Source organism: Platichthys flesus, chromosome 9 (assembly GCF_949316205.1).
Source record: "Platichthys flesus chromosome 9, fPlaFle2.1, whole genome shotgun sequence".
In the NCBI taxonomy this organism is placed as follows: domain Eukaryota; kingdom Metazoa; phylum Chordata; class Actinopteri; order Pleuronectiformes; family Pleuronectidae; genus Platichthys; species Platichthys flesus.
The window spans coordinates 21,678,049-21,702,443 of NC_084953.1; the positions used below are offsets into that span (position 1 = coordinate 21,678,049).

Sequence of the window (24,395 nt, forward strand, 5' to 3'; positions counted from 1 at the left end):
AAATTAAAACTACTGATGAAAGAGGCTAGTAACTACAGGTGTTGCCATACCAACCAGGACAAAAAGGTTAATTTAATAAAATAACTCTACATAAGGGCTGATATTACTCAGGTATGGATACTTTTTGTTTTGCCACAAATTGTGAACTTGCAGAAGAGTCAATGGCAGCGCCAGGTTAACATTTCAACAAGCATGAATTCTTATTTATTAAAAACAAGTTATTAAGGGCATAATACTCCAACCAAGAGCACATAAAAAAAACAGCACATCTCAACAATAAGAGGCAAAAATAACAAAATATGTGAGCTTATGTTTTTATGTCAGGGACAGGCTTACAAGACAAACACATGATACTAGACAAGGCGGAATGACAAACAGTAAACACACTAATCAAACAGAAATTCCAACACTGTATGCACTGTAAAAATACACTACAAATGATAAACTGACAAATGTGCCCTCATGCTCCAGTGAATCTCTAAGGGGCTGAATGGCATGGGAATGAGCTTTTAGCAGAGACACTGGGGGAGGAAAAAAGGAGTCCCGTTGCAAAAGAGTTGTATTACCATATCACTGAGGAGCAAATACAAAGCTCCTTGAGAGCAGCGGGAGATCCGTCATCCAGAGAAGAGCGGTGTTGAAATGTGGATATTTGTGAATGCTCAGACACCACAAACTGGTAATAAGCAGTGGGGGAGATCACACAGCTGTTTATACCTCATGCACCTCATCCTCGGAAGCAGGGCTTCAACGTAAAACAAAAGCAAACCTGAACACCGAAACAATCTCTGGTCAATCTTTTAAGAATAATGAATTCTCTGTAAACAAGTGAATCAACCTGAATTCCACACAGCAATACATTATTAGATTATATGTTTAGAAGCCAAGATTTCCTCGAGCCATGCAGTAGCCAAGTTTGTTCTGGTTTCCCAGGAAAGACATAAGGCCTACATAGGCCTCAATTTGGATTTGCTGATTCAAGACCAGGACACCATTGGCCTTTCCAGGAACGGGCTTTGTGGCATGGGCTTTCTGTGCCGCGTCCAGGAGCTGCATACGAAAGTTGTCGATCTGTTGACAAGAAGACGGGATGAACAGACATTCATCATAAAACACATTTTCATTCCAGGTAGAAGTTCTCACACCCTTGTTTTAAGGTCCAGCTTTAGTTACACTTACACTAAAAACTGCTTATTTCAGTGTGAGACAATCATCAATCGGACATCTTGTCACGCACCATTGCATCAAATAATTAAACTTGTTTGATGGTAACTGATCCTATTCAATCAAGATCAATCATCCACCCATCTTGCACACTGCTTATGGTTTGAGGGTCGTGGGAGGGCTGGAGCCAGTCTCAGTCGACAGGTCAGAGGTGGTTCTTAGAGACCTCCTACTTTGCTTGCCCCACTGGCATCTTATTTATTTTTTGACATCAGTAAATCAACAAATAATAGTTTATAAAAGAAAGTTTTGAGAGACAGGGGTCAGGGGTCAGGGGTCAAATAGCTATTGCCTATCTGCTGTGATCCCTCCACCTGTCTACACTGACAATAGTCTCCCCACCAGGCACATATCTAAATGTCAGGTCATAATGGAGGTGGGACTGTGCTGCATTCTTAGTAAATGTTCTTTCAGGTCTATGTTCAGCAGTTTGAGTGGGTCAGGCTTAGCTTCCAGTCCCCCTCAATGTACAGTCACAGAAATGTGCATAATGTGTGTAATGTTTGATGACTGAGAAAGAAAACTGAAATGAAGTTACAAAACAAGTTTGGTAAATGGGCTTAGTCTTCATGTTGTTAAACTGTTTGAGTTTGAGAACTTACGACATGAAACATACAACTGAAGTTACAATGCATTTTAGTCAAAAGTAGAGCTGTATGACTAAACACCTGACACACAGTTAGACCTCATATCATATCAATATAACTATACATCTTTTTACTTGATGCTAACAACTAATGTCGCATATGTTGCACGGTGTTTGTGTTTTCAGCACCGGGCGCTTAACAAATCAAATTCCTTTAACTTTAATTGCACTGTACATCTGTAAATAAAACCACAACCATTTCCAACCACCAACTTACGTCGCAGAGCGCAGTAAACATGTCATCAGTGTTCCTCACAGGGTGGTAGGTGAAGGTGTTGAAAGGGTAGTCAGTGGCAAAGGGGTTCCACCTGGAGGTGAAGGAGGGCTCTCTCAGCCGGTCCCAGAAGACTCGCACCCCCTCCCCTTCTCTCCTGAACACATCAAAACACGGTGAGTATCACGCTGTCAGCGACACATTCCACCTCACTAGGTGATAAAACCTCAGCTTCTGCAGTTCATGTTGTCATCACATCAACATTTTCTAAAAATAATGTATGGTTTTGTTCCTGAGAATCAGGGACAAAGGACTGTATATAATTAGGTTATTTCTCTATTGCCACATACAAATACTGGTACATCCTAGAGGTGTTTTTTAAGTGATAATTATGTTGCATACTTTTTTCCCCTCAGCTAAGGTGTAGTTGTTTTTAACCATGTTCATTGGTTGGTTGGTTCGTCTGTCATCAGGATTACAAAAACTACACAGCAGATTTTCCTGAAACTTTAAACTTGGAGCGGATCCAAACAAATCGACAGATCCAGGGATCTCTGACTTTTTTTGATAGGTGTTTGTTTGTTTTCTTAACATTTTCACAGATTTCTTAGGGAAAAATTCAAGGATCTAACTCTAACTCTCACTTAATTTAGCGAACTGATATCTGTGTGTGCAGTTTGCTGGATCTTGATTATTAGGACTATTAGATCTCGGGGGAGATATACGCTCTACCTAGTTTTGCATAAATTTACGGCCTGTATTCTTTCATTGAGAAATATAACTTTGAATCTACCTGACAGCTCGCTGATGATGAGGGAAGCTAATTGAGAGTCAGTAGTTAGTTCAATTGATTATCAGGGTAAAGCTAGACCGACAAAAAGTTAGCAGTCACTGCCATCTCCAACTGCTGACCTTAAGACCTGAGAGCCATGCAGATTTGGCTGCAAAAAAAGAAAAGCATACTTTCTGATGTGAAATTATTATATGTATTATGTGGTATTAACATCAGTTCACATTATATCCCTTAAGGGGAATTACCAGACGTGTGAGCTCCATGGTAACGGTGTTAGAATAAGGATCTAATCTGTCCTCAGGGTTAATACTTAATGTGAGGGCAATCTCATGTTTACCAGGCTTAGAGGTAATTTACAGTGTGTTCATCATACTCTCTCATATTCTCTTTCTTCTGCTGTTCTTTCGTTAGTCTGTAAATACCATAGGTTTTAATGAAATGCCTTGAGGTCATATCTTTCTCAGCCTAATGAAACCTCAGAAGACCGATAGCAAACAGACCTCCACACACTCAGAGATCCCATCTTTGAAAGCATGTTGGTGTTGATCTACACGCTGTGAAGATCTTTACAATTCTCTGTTTACTGTTTGTCCATTGAATGTGATCTAGGCCTCTCATACCTCTAAGACTGTATTATATGGGTGAAATACGGTATCTTTGTGACTGTTGATAAGGTAGAGGGTCAAAGAGAGTTTAAAACACCATGCGCTGCATGCGGTTTTTTAGGACAGATCCTCCTGGAGAGAAGTCAAATAAACATGAGCCAAATAAAACGGAGAAAAATGGACATGGACACAGATGATGCTGTTTCAAAATGTTATACTTCTAAAGACGCAAAAGTCATGTTTTTGCATACCCTGCCAATGTGTTTTACAAATATGCAGACTTTTTAAAATGGTGATCGTGATGTAATTTTTACCATATGATAACAAATGAGCCGAATAGCAATAGACTGTGTCTCTAATTCTATTGGTCTAAAGCTAATGAATTTCTATAATATCACAACATTTTCTGACCACATCATGATGTCACAATGACATCATTCTGAATACTTGATAATAATTGTTCCTACTTTTTCCTACAATAGTCCTTTGGAATGCATACAAACCATGAAGTCATTTCATTGGACTTTATTCTGACTTCTTTATTATGTCAGTTATCGGTTGGCATCATATGAGGAGGAATCAAATTCTGATCATTACAAACTTTAGATTGTCTCTGTATTATTTACGAGGTTATCTCGGAAAATGTGTTTATCTGGAGATACACTCCAAAGTACACACACACACACAAACACACTCACACAACCACAATGATAACCACACAATCAACAACAAACAATACCCTGTTTCCCAGTGTGCATGTTAATAGTTGCGCAAAAAGTGTATCTTATTATGACAATCACACAACGTGTATGTATTTTTGTAAATCTGTCAACAGCTGTGACTAATACCATGGTCAGCGTTAAAGGAGTACAAATTCGATGTTTTGTCCATCATGTACCTGCAGGTTTGCAAAAAATAGGTAACGATGAAGAAAGTAAAATAAATAAATCAGCATGCAGGCCATTTCCCAATCGAGGTGTGACATATCTTTAATGATCTGTCATGCTGATGTGCTCCTTTTACCACACTGCTTGTGCAACAGCACTTCCTGCCAACCAGAATTAAACGCCTGAGGCTAAACAATAGTGGTGCAGCTATTGATATGTCACAGTCCCAGGGAGGGGCAGCATCATAATGCAATCATCTAGCCCTGTTTACACAAGCACTTTAAAAAATGACAATACTGCTGCCGCTGAACATTTTGTGCCTCCTCCAGAGTAAATGTTATGGACGGAGGAAGAAAGAAAAAACTTGGTACAAAAGCAAAGCCCCGACTAAAAGACTGATTATATTTCAGCAAAAGCGGGTGAGGATGGTTGGGTTACGTTGGTACACATTGTCCTTTGTAAGTGCACACAGCTATTGCCCTTGTATACATGGGGATATAAAAAAGCTTTGGCAAATTCCACAGGTAAGCTATCACTGGGAGCGGGACCGGCCCAAACAGGCAAAGCAGGGCTGGGCTGTGCTGCCAGAGGCCTTGGAAGTCTTCACTGTGTTTATGTGGCAGAGCTGGGGTTTGTACTTTCACTGCACCTCACTTCGATACAGTCAAAAAATAACAGACAGAGCGAAAGCAGGCTACACCTGAGTTTTGTCATTCAGAAGTTTAACACTTTATTAGTATTTGGGTCCACTGTTCACCCTCCACTGGTGGAGTTCCACTTAGTCAACAGTGTTTATACAAAACACACCCATGCAGGGGAGCAGCACTGTATTCTGAGCTTAGGGGCAAGTGACAAATAAATGACTCCCTTGAATGGGCGTACAAGCGCTTCAGACCCGCAAGTCAACACACAAGATAAATATCAGCCCAGCTGCAGTTGTCATGGCAAGTGTCCCACATTGTCTCTGATTGCTCAATAGAGCCTGCAGGTTTGTCAGCCATCATCCATGTATCCATCCAACAACGTTTCATAAGAAATGTGTAAGGGCTGATAAAAAAGATAAGGGTGGAGTATTGGCTAGAGAACCAAGACAAAGAGTTTAGTTTCCCGGTAAGAGACAGCTTCTGATATTCCAGCTCAAAAAGATATTTACATTATTGATGATAAAGCAGCTCAGGCTGCATCGCAATCTTAAAAAAATACAGTTACTACAATGTCATGATGCAAAAGCTGTGATATCATAGCTGCAGGCTGTTGAGGTATTTCCTCCTTGAAAATGCACATCCACAAGCGGGAGGATGCTCCCAAGGTGGATGAGTTTACAGCAGCATGCCCCAAACATTATACATCCACCGGCGTTGATTCATTTATGCTGTGTGTCCTGGGAGCAGCCAGCCTGCATACTCTACTCTTGATCTATGCTTTGTTTCTGTGATGTGAGCTTTTTTCTTTTTTGTGCCTGGTTTAAGGACTCATGCTACAGGTAGAACTAGGATATTTGGCGATGCCGTGTTCTGGTGAAACAAAGACTTGATTTGCTGAGAGAATTCAAACCCACTTGTCCCTCTCCTCTCTTTGCATGGATAGATGTATTTTGCATTTTGTGTTTCAAGTCTTGTGTTTGTGAAAGAATTCAGAATAACTTGGGATTATTCATGTTCCTCCTCTTTCATATATCAAGCTACATATAGACTGTACAATGCCAGTCCCAGGTGTCACAATGCAGGGGAGGCCTAAATGTAGTTTGTTCTTTATTTGGATGTTCACTAGTAGTTACCATGGGTACAACAACTCTTCCTGTGTTCCTATAAAAAATATATAGTATAAGGAGGAAATGCTTACACTTACAATGTATATGAATAAATAAATACAAGTATTACAATATCACAATTACGCGCAAATTTTCATTGCAAAGAAATTTGAATCTGTATTGCATGTGATTGGCCTGTACTGCAAGTACATTAGACAATGACTGTACTAAGTACAGTATGAGTTCAGTATTTACATTCTTTGCTATAGTGGTAGCCTTTTATAAACAAATACTGTGTATTCCGAAGTATAAAATAAAGGTTCAATCCAAATTCAATCAGTTGTGACAAATTACAAACACTCATAGAGATCAGTCAGCTGAATATCCCAGGCTCCATGAATTATTCCCTTGGAACTTGGTGAAAAAAAGGCCTATCAGCTGAGATGAGTGCAAAAAATCCTTGATCACCCCCTTTGTTTAGATTAATGCCAAATATTAATGCATTTTCTTTTAGCCCATAAAACCATTATTTCCATCAAGTTCCATGGTAATCAGTAATTTTAATCAATCCTGCTAACAAATACCATTACTGACAACAATCAATCAATTCATTGACCAATGCTGCTTAAACTTTTATCTTGATGATGTTCTCCTCTACACTTGACATCCCTTGCACTTCTGTCCGTCCTGGGAGAGGGATCCCTCACATGTGGCTCTCTCTGAGCTTTCTACGTTCTTCTTACCCTGTTAAAGGAGTTTTCAGAAGTTTTTCCTTACTCCTGTTAAGGGTTAAGGACAGAGGATGTCACACCATGTTAAAGCCCTATGAGACGAATTGTGATTTGTGAATATGTGCTATACAAATAACATTTTATTGATTGAAATAAACAAACCAACTAACAAACCGACAGGGGTGACAACATTATTTATGTAAATGTAAATATTGTAAAAAAAAAAAGCTCAGGTGTCACATCGGTTCACACTGTCAGGGGTTGAGTCACGTAACGGCTGCGCTGCAGTTCTGCTGCATGTCAAAGGCGTTGGGGTTCACACTGGCGGTTCTGCAGCAGAGGGTTTGCCTTGAAAATGGCCATGAATATGGCTTCTATATTTTCTTTGAATAAAGAAGTCCTGTATACTCAAATACCATTACTAAACAGTATGAAGCCGTACATTTTCAGCTCCTGCAAATATTTCCTAATAAAAACCCTTTAAAAAACAAATGAATGGATTTAATTAACAGAAACACTGGAGAGCTTTTACTTGAAACGGTTACACAAAGGGCTGCAAACATTTATGTTTGTGACATATTCAACCGATAAATATAAAAGTAAAAAAAAGTAAATTTTCACTATTCTGCTGTGAACCGCGCCAGGTACGCAGAGAAAGTAGGTGAGACATGGAATCTCTAGAAGAAGAGAGCAGCTTCCGCAGCTGAACCGCAGGCAGTGTGGCCCCTGCAATCTGTAAACACAGGCGCCGAAATCAAAAGCAAGCCGTTCCACAACGGTGTGGCCTGGGCTCCAGAAACAACTTTACCTTAAACAGGGGATATAAAATCAATTATACAAATTATGTTTGAAATACTTGGTTGGTAGGTAGAGACAAACTGCAAATGTTTGTGCTTTCCTCTCTCATATTCAGGATCAGATTCAGTCATGGACATGTACGGATGGATTTGAGAAGTTGCCACTTCGAATCAATTATGTTCTGTCACATAATTCAAAACTTACAGAGCCTCCACACTGGTGAGAGGATGCCCTGGCAGCTTTCTTGATGTTTAGCCAGTCAGAATAAAGGTGAGCTTTTAAGGAGGCCTGAGTTAATATTTCCTGTTTCAGTCAGAGGCTGCATATCGCTACAGCCAGTTTGACATAATTAAGAACTTGATTTGATCTAAGAATCCTGCGAAGATACTCAAGTGGAGATTCAAAATCAATATATGGAGCTAGAAATTTGAATAATAGTTCTGCTTTAAAGACAACTAGTGGTGCGGCCAAACGTCTTACTTGCTTTACACCTTAAACATAAATATGTGCATTTAACTCTTGCCTCACATTACACCAGCTATGAGGGTCTAAATGATCATGTGGTGAGATGTTATGTGGCTGATCTCACTTACTCACTGCCATCTGCTGTTTGAATGTGTTATCTGCTTTGCTTTGTACAGGTGTGGCCAGAAACATGGCAGAATGAGAGGAGGATGACTTTTAAAAGCAGGTTTGAAGGACTCAACATACAGACTTTCTAACCTATTAAAACAACATAATAAATAATGAATGATCTCACCCATGTCAGAATATCAATTGACAGAGTCAGGAGGATCTTCAAGTTAATTAAACAGTTCTAAGTAGTTGAAGGTGGGGAGCTAAATAAGGCATGATTCCCTCTGAGGCCTTGCTCAGAAGAAAACCCTCCATCCAATCAGATGAGAAACAAAGGGGAGCAGTACGGGGATTATTTCCAGCCTTCATAAATATATATATTTTTTACAACAGTTACTGAAGCAACCTCTAGCGAGGCTTCTTTAAGCCTCCACACCCAACTTTTTCAGACAGGAATAAAAAAAATAGCTGATGTTCTGGGTAATTAGTTTGTCTAGACAGTTTGGAAAGAAGGCACTTAAAACACATCTTTCCCCACAGATGTCAAATACAATGTGTTTTTTTTCCCTTCTACCTGGAGAATATGTGATGAAAACAAAAATCATCAGGGCTAAAAATACTGACGCTCCCCGAACACCTTCTATTGGCATCATCAAGGTTTTGGGAAGCTGATGGGGCACAGACGAGCCGGCTGACGCCAAGTAAGACGCTGCACAGAGGGAGTTTGATATTCTTTGTTGTGATGGTCTGGGAACACCAGGGTCAGACATTCATCAGAGCGCTTTCAGTCTCAATCACATAAGTTAAATAACATTACTTCTGATATTAAATTCAGGTATTCTATTATCAGCAGCAGCTTCCTTTGGTGATTTCACAAACACTAATCTTTGAAATCACGGCATCAAAACTTAGGAAATCAGTGCAAAATAGGCTGAAAACAAAAATCTACGAGCAGTGGATGTGCTGCTTAGGAAAAACTGAATATGGAGAGCATTTAAGAATTATTATGCAAGATCTATTGAGATTAACTGCCTCAGCGCGGAGAAAGAAGGCTTCTTTTCTGCTGTGTCTGTGACAACGTTGTATTTGTTGCAGGCGACTCAGTGAACAGGTGATCTAGCAGCAGAGATTCAGGATCATCTGTGACAACATCAAACAGATGACGGAATGTGATGTGGCGTGCTCGTGCTCCTGTCTTGAACCTTCACTACCGAGGGTGCACACTGACATCAAGTGGTCAGATGACAACTGTCAGCAATCACATCAACAGCAGCTATCTCACACACAAGACAAGTTTCATTACTGTGACATCTTAAATCAGTGTAAACTATAAGTCAGTTATCTGGAGAAGGCCTGGGAACAGAGATACAGTTAATTATGTAGTATTAGATAGTTGTAGTAAATTAATTTGAGATTATCCCCCAATTTTTTTCCTTTCTTTTATTTGTTGTGTGTGTGTTCTCTCATGTTTTGTATGTTTAACACTAGAAGAAGATTTACATTTTGTAAGTTAACACTGTCTTAATCCCTCAAATCGACGACCGGAACTACTAAATATGTGCATGTGCAGCACATATAAAACAAGAGCTTCAGAGATTATCCGCCCATTGGGTCTTGACTTTCTCCGGAGTTTACCTTTCACATATGAACAACTCAGCAGGATAATCTCTGCTCAGACGCGTTCACAGCAGCACAGAAAGAGCGTCCAGGTGAGGGCTGGGGCAGCAGGCAGAGGCAGGATGTAACATATTTGACTGGGTGATCAAGTGTTGTGATTTACACCACACTGACGATGCTGTCATCACCAAAAACGTAAACATATTTGCATTTAACTCTTGCCTCACAACTCACAGATAATTATCGTCAACCACTGCAGTCCCCTATTTCTTTTCAGAACAATTTAACTGCTGGGATTGGCACCAGCTCGATATGGCCCTTAAATAATTAGCGGCGTGGATAAATGAACTGATGTTTATCGTAAAACAGAGCAGAAGTGACAGCAGATATTGGCCTTATATTGATCAGGTGGACAGAAGCATGACTCCAGATAAATGCTAATGCAGTATCATGCCTGCTGGTTGTGTAAAAAACTGTTTGCAAACACAATTTCCTTCTTTAAATCCTGATAAATCACAACATCACAAACTACATCAACTATTTGATATTTTTAATGGTAAGTCAAAATAATTGCATGAATTTTTTACAAATCAAATAGTAATCCACCAATTAATAGTTCACTACCAGGGGGTTTACAAAATGCATTTTAAGGGTAGATAAATGCCTGGACTCACAAAGAAAAGGAAAAGTGAAATGAGAAGGAAAATGGGGAAGTAAATTGTCTTTTTAAATACCTGCTCAAAATGTGAATTCTTGATTCAGTTTTGAGTTAAGTCATGTATTTCATTTTTTAAACTGCATTTCAAATAAAAATTTTCATCATGTAGTTATTGACAGTTTTGCATTGTTTTGTAAACCATTTATTTTATAGTATTCATTGCTGGATCGTGTTAATTTGTAAATATTTTTTATAATTCCAATCTTTTTCTAATACAATATCAAATAATGAATTGCTTTCTAATGTATCTATATGTTTATAGCTTTATTTTTTAAGTGTGTAGATGAATCGGTTTGTAAAGCAATGTATTAATGAAATGCTGTATTACGATTTGATTGACACTTGTGGTCCTCCATAACTCCTCCACACTACGATTGGTTTTAAAAAAATGAATGTGACTTCGACTAATTTCCTCAGCCTGACTTTCAACACTTTTCTCTCACCGCGATTAAGTGATGTGGAAACAAAGTTTTGTGTACGGTTACAGTGGCAGCGAGGATTCATTTCCATCTGTACATGAACCCACTGATCACTGTCTGCCAGAAATAAGACAGAATGACCTAGACAAAAAAAAGGAAGACACTTCCTGAGGGAGCGACAGAGAGGAAGACTGGGAGAAAGAGGGAGGGAGCGGTGAAAATGAAGACAGAGAGAAGGAAATGTTTGAGGCTCTGGCTTTTCTTATTTGAAACCGTCTCTTTACTGTTTGACTCCCGGGTGGCTTTCACAAGCGTTTTATGTATAATTTAACGTAATGTGCAGAGATAAAGCCTCCAATAAAGGCGGCGCTCTCTAAGCTCTTCACAGCACATTACGTTTTATTCATCAAATTAGTTTTAGTTGGTTTGGTATCCCCTGAGCCGTCTTTAAAAGGTTTAGATGAAAGGACTACATTAATTTTGCCACTAATCAGTTAAGTGACAGCTCCAAGTGACAGCTCTGCACTCCTTACCCCCGAAAACCTCTCAGCACACTCGTCTCGCTGCCATCCCCGTTTCACTTCTGCTGCTCCACGTGTCCCTGGTTGATCTTTTCTACCCTGAGCTGATCCTCTGTCTTGCATTATTCATGACATCTTCAAATTTCTCAATAAATTTGTTACATAAAGACTGGTTGTATGATACAATACTTCAGACAAAAGTTCGGAAACCTAGAAAAAAATGTGACTAGGCAGATTTTGTGGCAGAGCTTAATGGTAATCGTCAGACAAAGGAATTTCTTTCAGAGATACGTTTCTTTTGTGCAGCAATTTAGAACATGGAGCAGATAATTAGGGCTAATATTTATAATTCTCTAAGTCAGGTTTTTATTTTTTTAATTAGCTACTCTACAGAAAAATTCTTGAGAAGACTTACTGAAAATGAGACGGGAGCTCTGAGACTTTCTCTATATTATAATTCCTTTTTTGCACCCTGTTCAAATGGTAATGAATACATCTCTGTGAAGCTGATGTTTCCTGGTTATCACTTCCCACCACAAATTACAAGATGTTAACCTCAGAAAAAGCTGCAGGTTCATCAGGCTACTGTTCGCTCCTGCAGGAATGATAAAGACTACAATGAGGGAACCTACCGGAGTATGGAGCGCTTTGGGAAGCTGAAGGTGCCGTGAGTGAGGCGGTCCACAAAGTTCAGCGGGATCCTCTGTATTTGGTCACAGTTGAACATGACAAAGTCGTACTTGAAGATCAGGAGAGAGTTGTCCGTTATTACAACGATACGCTCCTTCTCGTTGTTCCAGTGATCCACCCTGACAAAATACATACAGGGGACACTGTGTTAGATCTATGGTGGAGAACTTATAGTCAGACTAATATGAGGTCACTGTGACCTTTGACCCTTTGACCACTTAAATCTAATCAGTTCATCTTTGGGTCCAAGTGACAAGTGGTCAACATTTTTTTAAAAAACCCTAAAGGCAGACTTGAGATATCATGTTCAAGAGGCCCAACATGTTTTGTGAGTCTATCGTGATCTCGATCTTTGAACACTTAAATCTAATCAGACATGAAAGTCCTTGTGAATTTGCTAGATGTATTGGTATTACCTCTGTGTTCTTGATATGTCATATTCACAAGATAATGTGGTCGCTGTATACTTTGATCAACAAAATTGAATCAATTCATCTTTGAGTCCAAAGGAACATTTTTACCAAATTTGAAGAAATTCTCTAAAGACGTTCTTGGGATATTGTGTTCCAAGACAGAATGGGATGGATTGAAACCTTAATACATAATGCCTCAGAAGGCTTTGACTGACACAGAGGCATAAAAAGAGAGAAGATTCAAAGAAAGTGTAACAAACACTATTTCCTATCCTGTACTGTAAAGTGCTTGGTCATCAAGAACAGAAAAGGGCTATATAAACCATTTACCATCCTGTTTATCATCAGTGCTTCCAAACCTCAGGAGGGACTTGAACCAATGAGACATTCTGATCCTTAAGTAAAAATAAATAATGTGAAATATGTTATGATTATGGATTTTGTGACTATGGTTACTATTTGTATTAACTAAATTTGGGGTACAATTATACTGAACGGTTTAGAACAACAGTTCCCATGAGGCTATGGGGAATAAAAAATGACCAGTTCAAGTTTGCAATGTACCTATTGACACTCAGGGAAAAGTGGAGGAAATTCTTTGTCACTGCGGAAAATTTAGAAACATGATGATTCTCCATGATGAGAAGCATCTTTTTCTATTATTTTGGGGAGATGTATCGGTGTAAAGGACCCTTAGGTAGATGTCCATCAATTTGTAAACCTGTAAAGGCTGAGACACCTACTCATGACCCCTAGGTTTTATCTCATGACCCCTTAGGGTAAACCTGACCTTGGTTAACCACTACAGCAGATCTATTGGTGATGAAAGTTTACCGGTTTGTATTTTGTCGTCATTTGCAGTTAATACCAAAAAACCTTAGTGAGTCCCGGTTTCAGCCAGATCTTTCTGTGTGGAGTGTCGATGTTCTCTCCATGTCTCTGTGGGTTTTCTCTGGCTTCGACCCACAATCGAAAGACATGCAGAATGGGGTTACATGTAGGTTAATTATAGACTGACTGTAGGTATGAAGGTAACTGTGAATAGTTGTTTGTCTCTGTATGTCGGCCCTGTGACACTGGCGACCTATCCAGGTAGCACCCTACCTCTCAGCTAAAGTCAGCTGCAAATGGCTCCAGTCCCCATTCGACCCTCAGAGGATAAGTGTTATAGATAATATATGGATGGACGAAAGGAAAATGTATAGCAAAATTGCTCAATTATGTTCAGTAAAAGCTTTTTACTGATTTCAAGGGAAATGAAGAGAGAGGAATGTAATAAACATAAAACACCTTCAAAGCAACAAATCCACTTTCTCTTATGCCCTCAAAGTGCTTCCAAAAATGTCACAATAGCATGTAAGCAGTCAGAAAAAGCATCGTTTCACACACACTCTCTCCCTCGCCGCTGTACACACAGAACTAATTCATCTTGGCATGGATTCTCTTGGTGTGGCTCTCTTTCTTACAGCCCACTGAGCCGGGTGCACGTGGCCACATTCTACTGAAACTCTCTTGACTGCTGCTGGCAGCCGCAGGCCAAAACAAAAAAACAAAAAAACATTGACTGAATAACCCCTCATGTGGAAGGTGTGGGTGAAGAGATTTGACAGGACTAATAAAATAAGTTGACCTTGGCCAGGGTCACTGATGGAACAGAGGTGTTACACAGATCCTGGATCAGACTGCGGATGGTGCAACACACTGCTGCCGCTCAGGCGCGACACTATAACACAGTGCCAAGTCAAAAACATGGAGGCCTGCAGTGATTTACTTTTATAGGACACACTACAGAGTCTTAGATTCTTAGATGTCGTGCTTCTCTGACTCGGCCGCAACGTTACAGAATCAATTCACTCTTTCTAATGCAAGACATCCTGCAGAGGCATCTGTTGCCACAACAATAACTGCAGGCAAAATGCAGGACAAACATAAATGTGTGTTGGACAGAGCTGTATAAATGGGATGTATTATTCAGTCTCACATGGGAAGCCTTAATGTTTCCTGAAAGCTCGTCCAGGAGTGATGCAACCTGACATCTGCAAATGCATTTGGTAAATGTCCTGCAGTCACTTCCTTTTACTCTGCATTCCAGTCACATAGCAGCTAGCCCTGCCGTGACTCGTGAGCTTTGGGTTTGATAAGGCCACTGATATTTGAGTGAGAGGTTAACTAATGAAGACGAGTGGATCTGACGACGCTAAGGCGCCACGCTTCTGCACTGCAGAATATTATACATGTGTGGACTTTAGGACAGGCGGTCGCTGTCTTCACGCCTCCTCTCAGAACATTGAGAGCATATAAAGTCTTTATCAATGTCTTTTCAACAGCAAACTTAAAGATCGTGAGACAAATATGTCTGTAAGCTCATCAGCTCAAACTAGCACAGTCCTAGCTTCTTAATTAATACCACTGATCAGTAATCTTCTGCTGGTGTCCCTGTTTCCTCCAATGCAGAAAGCTGTTCGAGGACATTGAAAGACCTCCCCACCCCCCACCCACCCAACTCCTGTCTCTGACTTAGTTTGTCCTCAACTGGATCCTCAATCATCACATTCTTAGAATCAACTGAATTATTTCTCCAAGTCTCCATCATATAACATCTACGAAACTCTTATTAGATGTTCGTCATGCTGTTGCCTCATTAATGCTCTAAATCATCTATAGTTAACCTTTGGATGTATTCCTGATTACTTTATGTCCCCAAGTGTCCAAAGACCAAGAGTGTCCAAGAGAAAACTCATACTGTTCTGTGCTTAGCGCTACAGACCAATCTCTAGGCTCTCATTTACATTTCCCTATTACCACTGTAAATGACAAAATTATTATTATATTTAAGTCAGATTATATATATTTTGTAAATATATTTTATAAATACTTCATGTATTCTTACAGCATGTGTAACTATTTCGATCCAGTCATGATCAATTGATTATCCTGAGCTAAACATTAGGCTAGTTTAATATGGTAAAGATGGATAATATCCAGATTCTTACAAAGACTAAAAAAGTGTTTTGTCCAAAAACAATTAAGAACATTGAGAATTGTTAAACCCCCGTCACTTACCACGTCAATATCATAAAAACACAGCTGTGTCCATACTGTCCAGTATGGACACAGCTGTTCTATTTTATATAAATAAGAAATAATCATAATTTATTCATCAAATTTAATGATTCAATTATTGTAACTACTTGTGTCGTAATTATTAATTCATGAATACAAACTGTCAAGTCATCTCATGCAGTGAAAGCATTGTGCATAATTCAGAAAGGATTATTAATTCCATTTACTATTTCCAAGGTCAAGAATAACCTTTAATTTAATAGTTAATTAATTTGTACACGTTAATCAACAGGTAATAAATGCTTGATTAGAAACTCTACGGATGGGTTCATGTGTGAAATTATATATCCCTGTTTAATTACAAATATGTTAAACAAAACATCTGAATTATAGTGTGTTACCATTGTGTGTTTTCGAATATGTTTATGCTGAAAAGTGTAACAAATGGGACATGTATCACCAACAAGACAGAGAAGAAGATGAAGGGTTAATGAATTCAGGATACAAGCTTTTCACTTTGCACATGTTACTCTGCATGTGAATATGCACACACAGCTGAACATGGTCTCATGAACTTACTCTGCCATCAGCCAGATGCCATGAATGCTGCCATCTACTTCTTTATCCACCAGAGTTTCAACGTCTTTGATGCCCTGATTCAGAGTGCCAGGCTGCAGAGACAGAAATGCACGGGTGTCACTTTCTAATTTTCCATTGTGACAATCACAATATGTACACAGAAAGCTTAAGGGGTAATCTTTGTGGCAGATGCGCAGCTGGGACCGGTACTGCAACAAAATGTCAGCGCGTCTGCGTGTCAAACAGAGTAACAATAAACAAAAACATGAAGCCTTGGCATATGAAAATGACTGTAAATGAGGACAGCTGAGCGCACAGCTTCCAAGTATAAATCTGAGTAACTCAGGTATTTGAAGACGTTAGAGAAAGCTTCAGCACACAATACATTACACAGTCAAAGCATCTGTTTACCAAGGCTACCCATACAAAACACTCACTTTTTACAACGTGCCATTCATCCTTGAACTTTGTGAGTCATTTCTATGCCAAGCTGGAGAACTTAAAAAAGATTAGGAGTTCACACTAAGGACTCCTGACAGTCTTAGTGTAATCTGAGCCTGGTGTAGAGTCGGCCTGGCAACATGGGAGGTGTGACTGACTCTCTAACACAATCCAATACAACAGGCACTCTCCCTCTGAGACACTGATAATATTCACTTAACTACTGTTGACACTGTGCCACAGAGCTGTTGATTAATCCCTACTTTTAAGGAGATGTGTTCTTTTACTGGACTTCATAACATGGTTTGCAGACGAAAAGGGAAAAAAAATATTATAGATTATAGCACAACCTATTGTGTGATAATAAAGGTCCATAGTGTAAGATTTACTGTATGTGAAAGGTATCTATTGGCAGATATTGAATATAAAATAATGTGTTTCATCTCAATTGTTCAAATTGTTTTCTTTACCCTAGAATGGGCCCGTTATATTTAAATACTTTGTATTAACATCTGGAGCAGGTCCTCTCTACATAGGCCGCCATGTTTTTGAAAGTAGCCCAGGCTGGACAAACTAAATACAGTGCTTAGGACAACTGAAGTCTGCTAAATACTGTGAGGGGTAATCAGCTGCAACATGCAACTTCACCACTGGATGTCACAACATTCTACACACTGAACCTTTAAGGCCAATACTAAATATGTGTATTCAAGATACAAACATCACTGAAAAATAAAACCATGACATTTTAAAACTTGATGAACAAGATGTCATGCTTTTGAATCACATCTTGGACTGTAATCTCTTGTTACTTTATGACAACATATGCACTGATACTAATATATCCGCAATAAATTAATACTAGATAGATTGCCTAGATGTACAATATGCCTACTCCTATTATTGCCAATGCCTATATCATAGCACATGTAACTGCTGTTCCCTTCAACTCTGTCTCTGACTTCTTCTTTGGTATACAAACTTTAAACATTGATACACTTCTCAATTTATGTTAGACACTGTCTTTTCATATGAATGTTATAAATATTGTAATTATGTTCATGTGCTCCGTTACAAGAAGCATCTATTGCACTCCTGTCTGCCCCTGTGGAGGGATCCTTCACCTCTCTGAAGTTTCTATCTATTCCCCCCAGATAATAGGGTAATTTTCGTTGTTTGTTTCTCACTCTAATCAAGGGTTAAGGACAAACGATGTTGCATGCATGTTTAAGCCTATGAGACAGATTGTGATTTGTAGATATGGACTATACAAGTAAAAATGTTATCTTGAATGAAACATTTTAACCAGTAAAGAAAACAGCCATTCACTGTATTTTAACTTTGAAGAAAATTAAATAAAATTAAACAATTAAAACAGCATTAATATTAAATGAGGTACAGTGTGCCGTGAAAATAATACAAAACACTATAGTCTTGACCCAGCTGATAACTAAATCTAAGAAGCATGGCCAATGAGATAAAAAGTACAAATGTACCAAAGTCTGAGATACTGTAGCAAAATGTATATTGATAGGGTTAAATAGTGCCACAGGGACGGGCTGCATTCTTCTATACAGGTTCTTCTCGTTTTCTCCTGTATTGGCCTACGTCATATAATAATATTGGTCTGTAGTGTGATTGTAGGATTTCTGAGTTTGCTTAGTAGCAGGTGGGAATGTTGACGTGTTTACCCTCAACACGAAGAACTTCCTCCGTTTGAACAGGTCAGGAGCTAAGGTCCCGGAGATCGGATCGTGTTTGGGCGAGAAAACCGCTCCTGCTGCCCGCTCCTCGGCGCTCTCTGGCCGGGCTGCTCCTCCCGCCTCTACCGGCTCCTCGGTTTTCTCTGACCGGGTTGCTCCTCCCGCCTCTACCCGCTCCTCGGCGCTCTCTGGCCGGGCCACTCCTCCCGCCTCTACCCGATCCTCGCCGCTCTCCGGCCGGGCTGCTCCTCCCGCCTCTGCCCGCTCCTCGTCGCACTGTGTCAGGGCAGCAGGCTGACCGTCCCCCGGGCCGCTGGAGGAGAGACTGACCGACTGCAGCTCCTCGTCAATGGACGCTGCTTTCCCCTCAGCCTCTGTCATGATGGAGGCTCTAAACACCTGCTCTAAAGAGATGGATAACACGGAGGTGTGACGTGTATTTAAGTGAAGGTTTGTACATCCTGTCAACCCTTTTGCTCCAGAAGCACAAACCCCCCCACAATCCAAACTTTTACATGTAAGATGATTAAAGCACTTCGTGGACAGATTGGACAGATGAAGAAGTTAAAAAGAGGATTTACTTACCACTGCAGATCGAGGTCAAAGGGATTTAAAGTTGTCAGAGGCAGCAACAGGTGAAACAACTTCCTTGTTCCCTGTTCCTGTTTGGCTGGTGTTGTCAGAGGGCGTGAGCAAGTTTTGCTTTACTCGTTCTGAGATGTGCTTTATGAATAAAGATGTGATTATTTATTATTGAATGCATCCACATTGATGTGACTTTAATTGTTACTGTATTTTGTGAATGAAGGATAACATACTCTGACTCTCACTGAAAGCTCCTCTTAACACCAAGTGAAATGAGGTAATGTCAAAACAACCTCTACGTCAAACACAACCAGCTCCTCCCAGTCATATATGTCTTTGTCTCCTTCCTCTACAGGTGTGTAAGTGTAAGGACCAGTGAACAACAAGCTGTGAACTGTTGGAGTTGAGTCACTGCAGGAAGTGACCGAGAGTGGGAGGGGCAGACATCTGTTTCTGTTCACAGGAAGAGAAACTGTTCTACAGTCACTGGGACCTGCTGAAATGGCGCAGCAAGAAATTCAACTGGACAGAGAAAGATTCTGCTGTTCGATCTGTCTGGAACTACTGAAGGATCCGGTGACTACTGTGTGTGGACACAGCTACTGTCTGAGCTGTATTAACAACCACTGGGACAATGGGGATGAGAGTGGAAGCTACAGCTGCCCTCAGTGTAGACAGACCTTCACACCGAGGCCTGTCCTGGGGAAAAACACCATGTTAGCTGATTTAGTGGAGGAGCTGAAGAAGACTGGAGTCCAAGCTGTTCCTCCTGATCACTGCTATGCTGGACCTGAAGATGTGGTCTGTGATTTCTGCCCTGGGAAAAAACTGAAAGCTCTCAAGTCCTGTTTGGATTGTTTGGCCTCTTATTGTGAAAAACACCTCCGGCCTCATTTTCAGTTAGCTCCTTTTAAGAAGCACACGCTGGTGGAACCCTCTGAGAAGCTCCAGGAGAACATCTGCTCTAGTCACGATGAGGTGATGAAGATGTTCTGCCGCACTGATCAGCAGTGTATCTGTTATCTCTGCTCTGTGGATGAACATAAAGACCACGACACGGTGTCAGCTGCAGCAGAAAGGACTGAGAGGCAGAGAGAGCTCGGGCGGAGGAGACAAAATATCCAGCAGGGACTCCAGGACAGAGAGAGAGACTTGAAGCTGCTGCAACAGGAAGAGGGGGCCATCAATAGCTCTGCTGCGAAAGCAGTGAACGACAATGAGAAGATCTTCACTGAGCTGATCCGTCTGCTGGAGAAAAGAAGCTCTGATGTGAATCAGCAGATCAGATCCCAGCAGGAAACTGAAGTGAGTCGAGTCAGAGAGCTTCAGGAGAGACTGGAGCAGGAGATCACTGAGCTGAAGGGGAAAGACCATGAACTGAAGCAGCTCTCAGACACAGAGGATCACAACCAGATTCTACACAACTACCCCTCACTGTCACTCAGTGAATCTACACACTCATCCAGCATCAGGATCCGTCCTCTGAGGTACTTTGAGGACGTGACAGCCTGTGTGTCACAGGTCAGAGGTCTACTACAGGACATTCTGAGTGAGACAGAGACAGAGATTTTACAGATTGTGTCTCAAGTGGATGTTTTACTGCCACAACCAGAGCCAGAGACCAGAGCTGACTTCTTAAAATATTCAAAGGAAATCACACTGGATCCAAACACAGCACACGAACGTCTGTTATTATCTGAGGGAAACAGAAAAGTAACTTATGTGACTGAAGAACAGCCTTATTCTTATCACCCAGACAGATTCACTGATTGGTATCAGGTCCTGAGTAGAGAGAGTCTGACTGGACGTTGTTACTGGGAGGTGGAGATGGGGGGGAGAGCAGTTGGTGTAGCAGTATCATACAAGGATATCAGCAGAGCAGGAAGCTCAGGTGAATTAAGATTTGGATTCAATGATAAATCTAGGGTGTTGTTGTTTTCTTGTCATGCAAACGTGTGTAAATTTCATTACAACAGCATTAAGACTTCAGTCTCAGGTCCTCTCTCCTCCACAGTAGGAGTGTACCTGGATCACAGGGCAGGTGTTCTGTCCTTTTACAGCGTCTCTGACACCATGACTCTCCTCCACAGAGTCCAGACCACATTCACTCAGCCTCTCTATGCTGGAGTTAGGGTTTGTTATCCTGGAGACACAGCTGAGTTGTGTGAACTCACTTAGACTGGAGTCATTAAAAGCAGTGATTTAGATTTTGTGTTTAAATCTTTAACTTCTTTTGTCTTCATGTTTGTTGATCAAAGTTCATCGTGGTGATGTTTCTGCTCCGTACAGAGATCAGCTTTCAATCAAACACTGCCCTTCCTTTATCACACATATTTAGTTCTCACTTTGTAAAGACAGAAATCTATAATTACACTGACATGGATGTGTTTGAAAGAACTAATGTTGCTGTTGTTTTCTAAATCACTGTAGAAGTAAGGTTCTGTAATGTTTTATAACCTGTGTTGAGCCTGATCCTCATCATGAGCTGATTATTTGTTCTTTTCTTTTCCACATGTGAGATGGAGCTGAAATAAACTGACTGTGTGTCCATAAAATCACTGAACAAGAGTCACTGAACAGACTTTACTGATGAAATGATCAATGAACTCAGAGCGTCACCATGTCCAACAGATCAACTACACTCTGGTTGGATTTACAGATCATCAGTGTGATGGGATGATTGGTCACATTGTAAATGTGGAACCTGGTTTGTTTTTATCACGGCTCATCTCTGTAAAGTGTGAATCCACTCGTCCTCATTGTATTTACATATTTAGTGAACAGGCATATTTATCTGCTCTATCTATCTGTTCTTTTGATTTTCATGATCTGACCTAGCAGTTCCATCGGAGAGTGTCCTGATCGAGTGCCTCTGTGGGTTTGTTCTGCAGCTCGCATCACATGTGTTTCTTATACATGTTTATATACATTTACATCTCTTATATATGCATAAAGCCATACAAATTTAATGTGTGAAGAAGCTGAAGGTTGAAATAAAGAATAAATCCAGACTTTTCTTTTGTCTTCCTTCCAGGAAGGCTGTTCGCCTTAAGTTTGATTTGTTCGTTGTGCTGGTGTTAGCCCACCCTGAAGCAAAAATTGAGGGCTCGTCCGTTTCTTTTTTTGGTTGAATTTTCGTTTCATTTGATTAGTGGTGGCAGATAATACATATGTTCTTCTGTCTTGGTGCTCCCTATTAAGGAGGTGGAGCGGAGGAACAAAGATTAGGAGAGGGAACCCCCGTTTGCGTCTGTTTTTTTCTCCCTTAGCATATATAATCTAAAACATCTGTAACTAGTTACTCAGTATGGCGCAAACCTCCGCTCAGATCCAGATTTATTTGGATCCACACAAAATGACACATACTCATAAATATCAATCCTCTGAACTTGCCTCATTTTGTTCATCAAGATCCGAGATTATTCCCAGAGAAATATAAGAAAATGTTGACAAATTACCTCTAACGAAATGTTTAATTATTATCTTTAAAAATTCCAGATAGATTCTTCCCTGACCTATCACCACAAGAGGATGCATCCCTTTGTGGTGATCCATTTGGTATATACAGTAATCCTGCTAACTAAGAAACAATGAAAAGAAAAAGAAAAGACTAGTCTAAAATTCCATGGTGGAGGTGATGAATATTATTTTTCAACTAATGCCCCATGTTTCACATTTGCACAAGTAGGTAGCTGTTTGTTAAGCTATTAATCAAAAAGGGCAATTGCTTCTGTCTTTTATGTAGTAGCCTATTTATATGTACCTCCATCAAGGAGCATTTTTGCCTTTGTGTGTAAGTTTTTTTGTATTGGTTGGTTTCTTTGTTTGTCAGCATACATTACATGTACTGAATGGATTCCCACGAAACCTGGTGAAAGGATGGGACATCGGTCAGGAGTTTTCGATTTTGGAACAGATGAGGGCAAAATCCCGGATATTTTTATATATAACTGATGTCTATGAGTATGTGCGACTTGGAACAGCTGGACTGAATTTAAGGTTACTGTTGAGGATGACCACTTTACTTTGTGAATCTCGTTTATGTGGAGATAGGATTTACAGCACATACTGATGGAATCAACATTTTTAATTTCTATAAATGTTTGTAAATTGCTAATGGGCTCTATATTTTTTATGAATTCTAGGACAAGGACCTGCTGTTTTTGTTGTTTGGGCTAAGAGGGAAAATATGGATCTTACCCACTAAATGAGTTTATAAACATTAACAACAACAGACAGACATTAAATGTTAACTAGATGGTTCCATGTTATATGTTATGTCTCAAGAGGGATTCTAACGTTTTCGGGTGGCATTTTAATCCATACTGAATATGGGAAACATTAAAATGCTGCCTAGATTAACCTTGGACATTTTTGTAACACACTATTTATACTGCTTATGTAAGGTTTGTTTTGCTTTGAATTTCCTCTCTCGAGATTACGTTCCTGTCTTGACATCTTTTCTTAAAATACCAATGAATGGCGTCCATGATTCGACTGGACAATAACACAATCAAGCCATTGTGGGATGAACCAGATCATTGAAAGCAAATAAGACTTCTTCCTCCCACCAATCCTTGAATAGCATCACCACTTAAACATCAATCTGCGTTTGCGCTAATGTTCTCTGACATAGCATACTATGGAGCCACACGTTCCCAGTCCCAACTCTGTCAGGGACATCTTCCAACGCCTTGTCGGAAGTTCAAAACCAATCCAGTTGTAATCTGTAGCCGTCAAAGAAATATAGACAGATTTCTAAAGCCAATCTCCCTGCACGGTTGCTTAACTACTCCCACATACTGCAGGCTGAGATTTCCATGCTCTTTAGTGTTGGCGTGAATGGCCAGTAGCTATTCAGTACAGATCTCATTTGGATTTTTCGGCTGCAGTCAAGTAATTACATCCATCAATCCAGAGCTCTTTCTTGCTTCAGTGATGAGTTCATAATGCATTTTCTGGATTTGCTTTTGCTCAAATAGAAGCATCAGTGCAAGTGGCTGGAATTTCTTCAAAATCCTTATGCAATCCATAAATGTCTTGTTTTTCTACCGTGAGTTGATGCTGTGATAAATGCAAACTAAAGACCAGAACTTAATTGAATCACAGACTGGGTCGTCATTAAACGGAAATACCTCATCATGACAGTGCCCTACTGGAGCATTGGATTTCCGCTGCCACACACTTAAAGTGAACCAGTGAACATAAAAAGCCTTTGCACCATGATGCATCACATCATTCAGAGAAGTGAGTATAAGAATAATCCATATTGTTGTATCTAGGCCAAGTAATCAACATCGCATAACTGGAAATGCTGACTGATGCCAAGCTGTAAGCGTTTCACTTGGTACTACTGTGTATCTCCTTAAGTTGATGCTTCAGTCTCCCTGCTCAGTTTTTTTGGTGCTCTCCACAGACATAC

General features: G+C 40.1%; 2 protein-coding genes across 3 annotated transcripts; one reads left to right on the plus strand and one right to left on the minus strand.

Moving 5' to 3' along the window:
• Positions 1-300: 300 nt before the first annotated feature.
• Positions 301-19,214, minus strand: tprg1 (tumor protein p63 regulated 1). Of its 2 annotated transcripts, none has more exons than XM_062395530.1 (6): positions 18,974-19,214; positions 18,377-18,787; positions 16,245-16,336; positions 12,132-12,308; positions 2,088-2,241; positions 301-1,071 (listed from the first exon to the last, which is right to left on the minus strand). In XM_062395530.1, exons 2-6 carry the CDS (start codon positions 18,767-18,769, stop codon positions 877-879), a joined length of 1,011 nt encoding a protein of 336 aa, XP_062251514.1. In that variant the 5' UTR covers positions 18,770-18,787; positions 18,974-19,214; the 3' UTR covers positions 301-876. The 2 variants fall into 2 exon arrangements, with proteins under 2 accessions (XP_062251514.1, XP_062251512.1); XM_062395528.1 differs by having other exon boundaries at positions 18,377-18,792; positions 18,974-19,212.
• Positions 19,215-19,361: 147 nt separating this feature from the next.
• LOC133960717 (tripartite motif-containing protein 16-like) lies at positions 19,362-21,984 on the plus strand. Its single transcript, XM_062395527.1, has one exon. It carries the CDS (start codon positions 19,475-19,477, stop codon positions 21,149-21,151), a length of 1,677 nt encoding a protein of 558 aa, XP_062251511.1. The 5' UTR covers positions 19,362-19,474; the 3' UTR covers positions 21,152-21,984.
• The last annotated feature ends 2,411 nt before the right edge of the window (positions 21,985-24,395 follow it).

Bases quoted from the DNA above. Each gene is read 5' to 3' on its own strand.
- LOC133960717 (XM_062395527.1), top strand. From the start codon at position 19,475: ATGGCGCAGCAAGAAATTCAACTGGACAGAGAAAGATTCTGCTGTTCG.
- tprg1 (XM_062395530.1), bottom strand. From the start codon at position 18,769: ATGACAGAGGCTGAGGGGAAAGCAGCGTCCATTGACGAGGAGCTGCAG. The intron at 12,309-16,244 runs GTAAGTTCATGA...GTATTTTGTCAG, and splicing joins GGCATCTGGCTGATGGCAGA to GGTGGATCACTGGAACAACG. The intron at 2,242-12,131 runs GTAGGTTCCCTC...TGATGTGTTCAG, and splicing joins CCAAAGCGCTCCATACTCCG to GAGAGAAGGGGAGGGGGTGC.